The sequence below is a fragment of the Sturnus vulgaris genome, chromosome 3 (assembly GCF_052056855.1).
Source record: "Sturnus vulgaris isolate bStuVul1 chromosome 3, bStuVul1.hap1, whole genome shotgun sequence".
Taxonomy (NCBI): domain Eukaryota; kingdom Metazoa; phylum Chordata; class Aves; order Passeriformes; family Sturnidae; genus Sturnus; species Sturnus vulgaris.
In genome coordinates, this window is record NC_142245.1 from 50,064,859 (window position 1) to 50,077,319 (window position 12,461).

General features: G+C 44.6%; 1 protein-coding gene across 1 annotated transcript in view; it reads left to right on the forward strand.

The window, feature by feature from the left end:
- Nucleotides 1-9,195: 9,195 nt before the first annotated feature.
- SHPRH (SNF2 histone linker PHD RING helicase) overlaps nucleotides 9,196-12,461 on the forward strand; it is a 56,879-nt gene continuing 53,613 nt past the window's right edge. Inside the window, exons 1-3 of the mRNA XM_088161600.1 lie at nucleotides 9,196-9,329; nucleotides 11,254-11,923; nucleotides 12,322-12,451. Of these exons, the coding sequence (XP_088017726.1) occupies nucleotides 11,285-11,923; nucleotides 12,322-12,451 (769 nt within the window). The 5' untranslated portion in view covers nucleotides 9,196-9,329; nucleotides 11,254-11,284. The remainder of the gene's footprint in view (nucleotides 9,330-11,253; nucleotides 11,924-12,321; nucleotides 12,452-12,461) is intronic.

The following is a 12,461-nucleotide window of genomic DNA, read 5'->3' on the forward strand; positions in this document are numbered from 1 at the left end:
GATCTGTGCCCAGAGCAGAACCAACCCCAGGGCAGCAGCAAGTGGAGGGAGCTCACCTGACTCTTCTCCTTTCTAGGATCCCAGCAGCAGCAGCACATGGCACTGCCATACTTGTAATCACTTGGGTTAAAACTGGATAATGCAGATATTTCCCATCAGGTTAATCTTTTCTGGACGGCTTCCTGACAAGTGTGGTTTCCAAGTAGGGGTGAAAGGATAAATGACCCTTGGCCTTGGCATCCTCATTGCTCTCCTTGTGGATCAGATATTGCAGGGCTCCTGGGGTCTGGTGGTAGTGGGAGACCCCAGCAGGTGTCTGTCAGGGCAGACCCATTCCATCTCCCCAGCCCAGCAGGGATGACCAGGAAAGGTCAGTCTAGGCTGGTGGTGGCCCTGGGGCCCTGGCACCAACATACCAACTTATGCTTTGGGCAGGAGCCAGAACTGTTGCAAAATTGATCAGCCGTAAACAAGATGTTTACCAAGCCAGCAGATAAGTATTACTTGTTTTGCTGATATCTCTCCACACAACATTGTAGTATTGTTATTTATATCCTATAACATCTTAATCATTTATCACTTTCCATCTGTGCTGCAGATCCAGGATTTCATCAGCTAGGAACATCTGCAGGTCCTTAAGCATCCCAGGAGAATATTTTTGCAAAATTGTTATATTATGTTCCTATCACCTAGAGAAACAAACCATAGTTAATGAAAAGTAATACTTTATTGGAAAAAAAAGAAAATATTTATTTTGTTCTGACCTCATTACTTTCTCTCACAATCATTTTTCAAATAAAAGCCTGTTCTCTCATCTCTCGATAGTTTCCAATTACCTCCTCAATTAAAAAGGTTTATTTTTACTTGAGCAGGGTCATGAGACGTAATATTTCACTGTTTCATTGTGTGACAAGGTGGGTTTTTTTCCCTGAGACTGTGCTCAGTGATGCAAAGTCATTTCTGCTGACTCATTTCCCCAGTCAGAGAATGTGGATGCTCCCAAGCCCAGCTAGGAGGCAGGAACAGTCCTGTGGTACACAGATGGGGCACCATGTAGGACAATGCCTTGGAATAAAACCAATCAACAAGAAAACTCCTCAGAGAAAGCAGGAAGGAGATTGGACTGAAGCATGGTTTATTATTGACATTTATGCACAAACTTTGGAACTGTAGAGCTACATAAAAGGTTATCCATCTACCCTAGTGAGAGCACAGTAGACATAGAATTAGTTTTTGTTGTTTTACAGCTAGAACAAAATCCATACATCTGGGTTTGGTTGGATGAGGAAAGGCAAAGTAGAGAGTAATAACAAGAAAGTATCTACAGTTTCTGGAGATTAAAGAAAAATATTAAAATTTGATTACAAGTTTCTGCAATTTCAAGTGGCAAATATGTACGGAAGCACAAAAATACTTAAATTGCTTGCACCCCTTGTGCTGGTGATAAACCACGACCCAGAGCTGCTCATTTACGTGGGCCATTCTATCAGTCTCTATCATAGTCCCTGTGGTACTATGTAGGAAAACAAACCAAAATACACATTTAGAGCCTCAGAGTAACTTCTCATTTCTCACTGCTCATTGCATTTCTAAATTTTAGGCCAAAGACAGGCAAAATATAGTTTGATTAATAAGCCTAAGTGAATGCATATTTAGAAATACAATGACATTTATACCCAGAGAAAACATTCTTTCTCATTAATTCAGGTTGTTGCCTTAGTGAGTTCATGCCCTAAGCCAAAGAAAAATCTCAGCTCAGGGATGATTCAGGCATCTTTCTACTACAGACTTGCTCCAGCGACCCACAGTGCCCCACATGACAGGGGGTCTAAATGCTTCTGCTGTCTTTTCTCCCTGAATAGCAGCATCAACTGAGTGCCACCACACTCAGGCCTCTCCTGTTCCAGATTTACTGCACTTTTCAGGGAATAATTACAAGGGACCAGGTGCCAGTAGCAGCAGAAAGCAGCCAGTTCTGCTGCCCAGCTGAGATCTCACTGTAAGTCCCCTGTGGCTAAGAGTCGTATCCACCTCCCTCGGATGCTGCAGAGAGAAATATCCCTCTGTCTCCCACCAGAAATTCTGCCTGGCACCAACAACCTCCAGGTAAGGCGCGGCTCCCCCGAAGCAGCGGGCAGTGTGCTGACAGCTTTGGGGCAGCTCCTCGGCTCTGCCATGCCCTGTGCAGTCCGTGAGTCAGCACTGCCTGCTCCTGCAGCCCAGAGCCAGAGCAAGAGCTGGGCTGGGCACAGCCTGCCCCCTCCGAAACCTGCTGCTTTTTCTGACTCAGGTGGTCACCCATGCGAGCTCTAAGGTGAATTTTGGACAGATAATTTAATATAATACTCCTCTGAAGAGAATTATTATTGACCCTCTGCAATGAAGCTACATCAATCTTTATGTACTTGTTTTAACATCAAACCTTGTTAAAGTCAAAGAAAACATCTGTGCAGGCAGATTTTCATTGGTGTTAAATAAATACATTGATTTTAGGCTTGAGAACTGTAGCTCTTTCTATACTTCTACGTTGATAAATCAAAGAAATAACAACCCCGATAAAATTCATAATTTCTTTGACATAAACTACCAAGTCTGCTTATCACTTCTTTACGAGGAAAAAGGCCAAAATAAGATAGTTCCAGAAGACAGCACATTTTTGTTTCAAATTTGATTTGATTTGCCTTTTTGCCACAGTATAAAATACAGGTAAGAATTTTTCAAGTAGTTCTTGTTTACTTTATATTACAGAGCAAGTTATGAATTCAAATCTTCTCTTGCCAGAGTGTGAAAATCAGTATTTTTCACTGCCAAGAAATATATCTCTAATAGATAATGTCTGAAATATCTCTTTGTTGTGAGAATCCTTCAGCTTTCTTTCAAACCACTGTGCCCTGTATTATGTTACAAATATCTATATTTTGAGGCTAAATTTCTAAATGCTTTTACTGATTTTATTATAAACATTTTATTTATTTAATTCCATTTTAATCAGAAGGTTTGTTTTTTCTCAGGAACTGCAAACATTTCCTTTATGTATTTTTGTTATGTATTTTGTTATTTAAAATGGCTTATAAAAGGAATATTAAAGCAATGAAAACATCTTATTTAGGTATATATTTAAATAACTCCAAGGACTGGATTCCAAATCCTACATAGTAACTCTAGATGATGTCCTAGATGCAATGACATGGTTATTTTTTTTTTCTGCTCTATATTTAGATAGTCTTTTTAACTGTCCTTTTCCTCTTGGAAAAAGGGAGATGGGCTCACACCAGTGACAGATCAGCTGCTGCTGTCAGTCCTGAAGTCAGGTGTATCACCTGGTTTTCACAAAACCAGCACGTAGCTCAGCTGAGTGGCAGATGGACAAGGGTGTACAAGAATTGTGCAAACACGTGAGCTGAGACAGATGGCCTGCAGTGTGCTATTCTGTGGGGTGCAGGTATTCTGTGTACATTCCCCCAGGAGATGCTATGCTAAGAGGCACGAATGATATGTTGAACTTCTGTGTTTTGAGGAAACAGAAAAAAGTGGAAGCCCTGAAGAAGTGAAAATGGGGAGGCTTGCCATCATAGCTCCACGGTGTTTTTCACACGCTGGGTTCTTAGCTTACTGGCTTACATGATGGCTTCTGGCACACAATAACACTCTGCTCTTTTGTAGCTCTCCAAAAAATATTTAAATCCTCTACTCTTTTGCCCAAAGCAGCGTTATGCACTGTGGATGGTAGCAATTATATGATAACACTTTAAAAGTCCCAGTATGATAGTTAAATTATTTTCTATTACATATACCAAGTATGGAAGTTGGGTAGAGCTTAACCTATGAAAATTATCTCCTACCAGGGCACAGAGTACTGCTCATGATTTTATTAATCTGGAATAGACTGGAATGATATTATGCCTCCACTGGGGTCCATCTTTCAATTTCTGTCACATGGTGATTTTTATCAAAGGAGATGAATGGATTTTTCCTGCTAGTCAACTACCCAGGTAGCACATGAGTTTGCTGAGGCACAGTATAACATACAGTCATTGTAGTGCAAGGAATAGAGTCTATCTGCCTGCAGTTTTGTTAATTTGCTAGAAACATTCACATTTCCTGCCAGAACCAATTTGGAGACAAAAACAATTTTGATTTTCTTTAGAAGATTTCTGCTTGCCTTTGCAACTAAAGAAGGACTTTAAAATACCACAACTAACATGCTGTTTCCTCCATCCTCCCTCAAAAAAGAAACCCTTTGCAAAGTAGCACGCCTCCTGATTTTATTTGCTTACTCTTTCCGGGCTTTAAGTGTTACTACTGAAAATATAGGGGGATTTTTATTCATAGGCAAGGGAGGCTATGTTCTCAAGTGTGGTAAAAAAAATCACATGGTCTTATTTTATGTCATATTCTCTTCTCTTTATGCTGTTCCTTTTTATTTTGTTAGATTAAATGGCAATTATCTTCTTTCATGCACTGAAGTTCTTTAGAACAGCAGAAAAATTACTGGGTGCTAATCACTGGTAGTCATTAGCTGCTGAATAGAAACAGGCATTTTTCCACCTGCCCATAGCCATTATTTCAAAAGATAGGTTTGTAAGTGGCTAGACAGAAAAGCAAAATTCCTTAAGACAAAAAATGGACATGGTGGAGATCCCTTTGCATCCTTCCACGAAATGCCTCAAACACTCCTGTGGAGCCACAACAGGCAAGATAACAGTCAAGTGTTCCATGGGATATGCCATGAGATACGTAGCTAAGAGATTTCCATGAGATGTGGGAATGCTGTGCTGAGGGGGAGATGACCCTTATCCCTGCAGTCAGGGGGAAGAGGGAGTGATGCTAAGGTGTCATGGCTCTGCTCTGCCCTTTCACTAGACCCACAGTCTTTGTAACCCCTCTCTTTGTTCCTCTATGTATAAATTGTTACTTTTACATATAAATTGGCTGCCCTGCCCCCATTTATGATGGCAGCACGGTCTCACCTCCACTTCTTCCAAAAGTAAAAACTGGTGTTTGAAATCCTTCATGAGAGAGGCCGAGAATACAACCACCTTACAGACAAATGAACAGACCTGCTCCTCTTTCTTCCCCAAAGAAGGGACAGCTGTTTGATAAGATTTGTGCCTCTGACTGTGTCGGAGTATACTCAAGAACTTCAGAGATCTCCATTAGCTTGCTCTGTGCTGGATGCAGGACAGATTATCTCTCTCTCTTCCCCTTTCTTTTTTTTTCTCTCTCTTTTTTGCCCACCCTCCTCTTTCTCATATGATATTGCAAGGTCTACCAATACAGCCTTTTGCTAACCTTCATCTTTGCATTAACAAATGTGAACTTTTCTTCAAATAAAATCATTACTTGTTAAACGACCTCTAGTGTTGTTTCACTGCACCTCTACCCAAGGGTATTTTCAAATCTGAGTCACTTTCCCCTCCATGTGTTGAAAAGACCTAAGGGGTACTGAGTCTTAACCCAATAAGTGGGCAGGGAGAGCTGGGAAGTGACTTCTCAGCTTTAAGCTGGGAGAGGTTTGAGCAGTGCCAAGACAACGGCTACCTGGGAAAGGCCAGAGCATAACTATTGCCTTTTTTGGAGTTATCTCCCTCAGCCCGAGGATCATGACAAGGTTGTTTATCCCAAGAACTATGAAAGATACTTCTTACCAAAGGAAGGTGAGAGAAAGAGAGGCTCAGATGTTGGGAAGGATAAGGATTTGAGAGGAAGGTCTCCCACATATGTATGTATAACTGAAAGATCTTTGAATGTAGAATCTGAAGAAGGAATAGAAATGATAGCAAGTTTTGATATAGAAGAAAAGAACTGCTGAGCCAGTCTTACTGGGTAACTAGAAGGCAAAGAGCAAGTGAGTTGGAAGGGTCTTTTATGGCTTAGAGCAAAGGATAAATCCACCTCAAAGAAAGATGTTTTGACCAAACAAAAGGATTTTCACAGGCAAACAACAAAGCCAATGTTGCAAGTAGAGAAAAGATCTCAGAATTTTCCACTCCAAGAAAACTGAAAAACAACTTCTAGCTTAAACTGTAACATACTAACCTTTTGTGATTGGAAATAGTAACATGAATATGGTAATATTAGTGGTTAGGATAGGCTATAGGTAATAGTAAAAGTCTTGATTGGTTGTCATGTACTAAGATGCTCTGTAATGAAAAGTATATAATGCATTGTAACCAGAACTAGAGGGGCTTCAGGACACATGGCTTGCCTGTAGCCAGCATCTGTAGGCTCACCCACAACCCACAACTGCTGTAACCTCAGCTATGCAATAAACAGCATTTTAAGAGTTGTCTGAAGCCTCCATCTCTCCATCAGGCTGTTACACTCAGATATTTTCACGAAGAGCAGGCACCCTCTCGGGACCATTGTGTTTTCTCCCTCTCTGAAAGCAGAAATGTTCCTCTCTTGCTTACTAGTTTTCATGACATACAAATGAGAAAATAAAGTTCAGTTTCACAAATGCTTTATGTTATAAAGTCTTTAAAGACCATCACCACTACCAAAGAAAGAAAAAATCCCAACCCAGGAGAGGAAACGGTTAATAGAAGACATGGACACTATAGAAATAGAAGAGCTAACTAAAGGGCAAGACTCATTAAGAGATTAATGGCCCTGTGAACAGTCCTGTAAATGAGACTGGGAACAGATCTCACTAAGGCATGAATTGTTGTCTGCTATTTCTACAAGAGGTCTGGAAGTGTATGATTTTCTTTCCCGTTTCCCATTGCTGGTGGAGTCAAGTGGAGGAGGGTGAGCAGCAGTCACTTGTGGGACTTTCTCACAGCATCAGGTCATCAACAGCAGGTGCAGGACAGTCACATGAGGAGTCACACCTTTGAGGTCCCATGTAGGGGGACTCTACATTGTCACAGACTGACAGCATGTCCCCCTCACCTCAGTAAATGTGATGGAGGTTGTCCCCTGGCTGCCCTCACTCCTGCCATCAAGAGATGAGAAATCAATGAGAAAATTTGATATTCACATCTTGCAACACAAACCTGGATGTCACTCCTTTAAAGGTAGCTGCTTACCCTACCTATCCATATGTATATGGATGCATACCAGTAGTAGGAGTGAAACAAGGTAGCTCCACAAATTCCTAGCGAAGCGCATCACTTCAGGTGCTCACAGACTGAACCAACAGGCATCCTGGCCTGTACCAGCAATAGTGAGAACCAGCAGGAACAGGGAAGTGATTCTCTCCCTGTACTTGTGAGGCAAATCCTGTGTTCAGTTTTGGGACTCTCACTTCAAGAAGGACATTGAGGGGCTGGAGTGTGTCCAGAGAAGGGTAACGGAGTTGGGGAAGGGTCTGGAACACAAGTCCTGTGAGAAGCAGCTGATGGAGCTGGGGGTGTTTAGCCTGGAGAAAATGAGGCTCGGGGAGGATCTTACTGCTCTCTACAACTTCCTGAAAGAAGATTGTAGCCAGGTGGAAGTCAACCTCTTCTCCCAGCAACTAGCAACAGGATGAGAGGACATAGCCTCTAGCTGGGCCAGAGGAGGTTCAGGTTAGACATTAAGAGCAATTTCTTCACAGAAAGGTTGACCAAACACCGAAATGGACTGCTCACAAGAAGGTGGTAGAGCCACTGTCCCTGGAGGTGTTTAAAGGAAAGACTGGATGTGGCACTTCGTGCCATGGTCTAGTTGACAAGGTTATGAGTCAGAGGCTGGACTTGATCTCGGAGGTCCTTTTCAACCGAAATGATTATTTACAATTAATTTCTGTTCTGCAGCAATTTCTTGTTGTAACATAGGACCAAGTGATGCTTTTAAAGCTAATTTTAATCTAGAAATGCAAAATTAAACATTGCGAATTAAAACAGCCAAACCACCATGGCATAAGGGCCAACACTTCAAAGGTACTGTACACCTTGGTTTTGAGCAGCTTTTCTGAACCCACCCTTTCAGAAAGGCTGAAAACGGCAGAAAATCAACACAGGCAAGTAAGGAATTAATCTGTAAAAACTAATACTAAAAAATGGTTGGAAGAATTGTTATAAGACAGTACCCCACCTTCTTGCTGTAAAGGGCTTTCTATTTGTGTACTTACAGCTGTCTCCAATTGTCAATCTGTGCATTTCACAGAATCATGGGATCACTTAGGTTGGAAAAGACCTCTGACATCATTGAGTCCAACCTTCGACTGAATACCTCGTCAGCAATACCATTACACTAAGTGGCATGTCCAGTCTTTTCTTGAACACCTCCAGAGACGGTGACTCCACCACCGCTCTGGGCAGCCCATTCCACTGTTAAATTGCTCTTTCTACGAAGAAATTCCTGCTAATGTTCAACCTAAGCCCGTTTTGGCACAGTTTGAGGCCATGTTCTCTCATCCTGTCGCTGGTTGCTGGACAGAAGATGCCAAACCCTGCGTGGCTACAGGCTCCTTTCAGGGAGTTGTAGGGAGTGCCAAGGAGCCTCCTCTTCTGCAGGCCACACACCCCCAGCTCCCTCGTAGGACTTGCGCTTCAGACACTTCAGCAACCTCACCAGCTTCCTTCCGTAGTTTTTACTGAAATGATATATGTTGTAAAAAATTAATTGGCCTGATTTTGCCTTTTCGCAGTGCTAACAGCCCAGAAACTCGCTCTTTCAGTTGCTCTTGTCAGATGCCTGAACGCTCCTCTCTCTTCTGCCAAGTGTTTCACGCAAAAAATCACAGAATAGCTCACGATGGAAGGGACCACAGAGGGTCCTCTGCTCCAACCTCCCTGCTCCGGCAGGATCATCCTAGAGCACGGCACGTGATTGCGACCAGACGGTTCTTGAGTATCTGCAGCGAGGGAGACTCCTCAGCCTCTCCGGACAATCTGTTCCAGTGCACGGCCACCCGCACAGCGAAACTGTTCCCGAGGTTCAGCTACAACTTCCCGTGCATTCCCGGGACCGCGCCAGTTCCCCACGCCCCCACCCAGGGCCTACCACGCTCGCTTGCCGTGAGGCCACGCCCACCATCGTGACATCACAAGCCCACTCTCGCCCCGCCCTTAGCCCCGCCCCACTGAGGGCACTGCCGCCTTAGCCACGCCCCCTCGCCCAGGGCGAGCCCAACAGCGCCTGTGCTACTCCCTGGCCTTCCCGTCTCTGTTCCGCTGACGTCGAGGGGGCGGGGCAAATGACACGGTTCCCGGAGCCCATTGGCTGCAGCTCGGGCCAGAGCGGGTGCGCACGCTCCTCCTCCACCCCCTGCCCGGGGGCTCCGTCTGGTGCTGCCAGGGGTGGTGCGCTCTCGCGCCCCCCGGACCCGCCCCCCGCCGCTAGGGGGCCCCGCCCGAGCCGGGAGGAGCTGCGGCCGCCGGGGCAGCAGCGTCACCGCTCCGGTACGTCCCCGGCTCCACGCCCCGCTCCCCTCACCCTGCGCCCCTGGGGCTGCCCCCCGCCCTCCGCTACGGCCATGAGCGGACGCTCCTGCCGCCTCGCTAGTCCTTCGCGGCGCGGCTGCCGCTCCGCGGGCGGCGGCGGTGGGGTCGGGCAGTCCGAGGCCTGTGCGAGCGGCCACGGGTAGCGGCGGATGCCGCGGGCCGACTGCGCCGTGACCGGGGGCCGGCGGTGGGTCACCGCAGCCGCGCAGAGCCCGCCGGTGGCGGGTGCCGCGGTGGTGCAGTGCCGGCTCCAGAGGTGTCGCATCCCGCTGCTCGCCTTGCTGAGCTTCCCGTCACTTTCTTCGTTCGGGACAACGAGAGCTGTCCGCGTCCCTGCGGCGGAGCGCGATGTGGGAGGCCCCGACCCTGGCCTTGACCCCGGCCCTGACCCCGGGGGTGGCGAGCGCTCGGTGCGGCGGTGGAACCGTGGGGCTGCCTGTGCAGGGAACCCCGGCTGCCTCCCCTGCCCGTGTGCGGCCGCTGCTTCCGCTCGTAGGCACGGGCGTCTTCTGGCGCTGCGAGCGGACCCCACTCGGCACCGAGCGGTTCCCTGCCGCTTGTCCCGTAGAGTGCGGTGCCCGAGCTGGCATCGTGCACGTGCAGGCCGGGATGCCGCAGGGACCCCTCTGCCTCTGGGTTAAGCGCGGTGTGTGCTCGCCGTCGGGGTTTTCTTCGAGTGCTGTCAGCATCACTCCGTGGGCGTGAGCATTGTTTTGAAAAACTCGCCCGCCGTTCTCTTAAGTGTGTTGTGTAATTGTGGGAGACTGTCATTCTCTACAACTGCCTGAAAGGAGGCTGTAGCCAGGCAGGGGTCGGTCTCTTCTCTCGAACAACTCCGACAGGATGGGAAGAAATGGCCTTAAGCTGCACCAGGGAATGTTTAGATTGAACCTTTGGAAGAATTTCTTCACAGAAGGGGTGATTAGGCATTGGAATGAGCTGCCCGGGGAGGTGGTAGAGTCACCATCCCCGAAGGTATTTAAGGCAAGACTGGATGTGGCATCGAGTGCCATCCACGGTCTAGTTGACATGGCAGTGTTCAGTCACAAGTTGGACTCGATGATCTCAGAGGTCTTTTTCAACTTAATCTATTATGTGTTTGAATTTCAAACACAGCAAGATTTCTATGTTCCATGATACTTCCTTTGACTTTCATGAATTAATAATTAGCCTATGTTGTTTTTTGGTTTTTTTTCCCAAGACCCCTCTAAAATTATTCAATAGGGTAATTCTGTTCTGTTCCAGCACAAAACTCTTCAACATTAGGATATGGTGTACTGGATTCAGTAGCTTGGAACATTTTCCTGTTATCATCCTACATTCCTTTAGAAGTTGTATGCACAAGCTGAGTAGACACAAATATCTATACTGACAGTGTAATATGAGGTCACAAATCTATTACTATGTTCAGGCTCTTTGTAAAAATCTTGAAAAAAAGTTCCTACTTGTTTGAGTATTTAATTGTGAGCATGTGTTTTTGGCTATGTAGTGACTAGTTTCCCAGATGGGTTTAATATTCTATAATTTGCTTCTTCATATATATCCTTTAGCAGGTGTACTTTATTTTCTTGTATTTTATCTACAAAATCTGTTCTATGCCCTGGTTCAGCTAAGGAGTTGGATGTCTATCTTAACTTAGGTTTGTAGTCAGTCTGTAAGACTCTGCCCCTGAAATGCACAATAGATAACTAAGGGCTCTTCTGCAAGCAGTTAGTATATCCAGGGCCCAGGATGCACAGTTTCCTGGGAAAATTATTCAATACTAGTAGCAAGGTCACTGGGAACTTTGAAGGACAGAATGTGATAGTTTGCACAGTGAAATTCTAGAGTGACTATTTGATTTTGTAATGCCTCCTGTTGACTGACTTACTTTAACTTGCAGGTACTGAAAGTACCATTGAGAAAACGGCAAAATGAGTAGTCGTCGAAAACGTGCACCTCCATCCAAAGTGGATGAGGAGAAGAAGAAAAAGCTCTGCTGGAATATGCATGAAGACCGGAGAAATGAGGTGGTGGCATTAGATGATGAAGTAACCAATGAGGACCACATTCCAATTCCAAGCACTTCTGCATCCTTCATTGTTATAAATGATGATAGCACTGATGAAGATGTTGTACAGAAAGAAGGCAGTGGCTCAAAATCTGTTAAGTTTTTGACAGTTAACGATGAAGAAGACTCTTATTCCATCTTGACTCCTGTGTCTGTGCAGCTAAATATTATAGTCTTACCATACCGTGCAGATAAGTCCTGGAAGGCTTTGTTGGGAGAATTTGCTCTTCATCTGCCTTCTGAGCAAATTCTAACAGAGGAATTCCATGACAGGAGCTTTACTTTAATGAGAGGGGACTCTGATGGTGAGCTGCAGGTCTGTGTTCATGAAAGAAGTGAAGAAGAGTACAGTAATGAAACAAAAGAATACCTGGGCGCTTATGAACAACGTATTCTGGTGGAAGCAACTTTAAGTGGTGAAATATTGGAAGGCTTGAGATGGTTGCAAAAGAAAAAGATAATTGGACTTTATCAAAGACCCAGAGAGGCTCAGGATTTAAAGGTGTGCATTCATTATAAGTGTTCTGCATTTTGAAAGTTCTTTTTTTTTGTTTGTTTGTTTGAAATACAATAAAAGTGTCTGAATAACAAGATCTGAAAGCTACTATGTATTCATAATGTGATGAAAATTTATAGTTTCGACATGCTTTTGTAATGTTTTCAGTGTGTTTTTTCCTAGAAATATATTTTTATTTTTCACCAGTAGCCATGAATGTATTACCTGAAGGAAACACAAAAGCTTTTCGCTGTATTTCCTCTACATGGTGTTTTGAGTAGATTTATATCTGTCTGTACTTGCTAATTTTAAAACTACTGTTATTATTTTCATGCTCTTCTGTTTATAATATTCTTGTCAATTTAACAGTTAATTAAATTGTTAACTGTATAACCTTTTCACAGGTTGGAATTTACCTTCTTGAAGCTGGGCTAAGTAAACCAGAATTTCTCAGTGATGGAGGTGGAAGGCCTAAAAAAGCTAATCAGATGATTCAAAAACTCATGGAAAAGTTCTACAGTTTTTTAATTCCAGGTAATGCAAT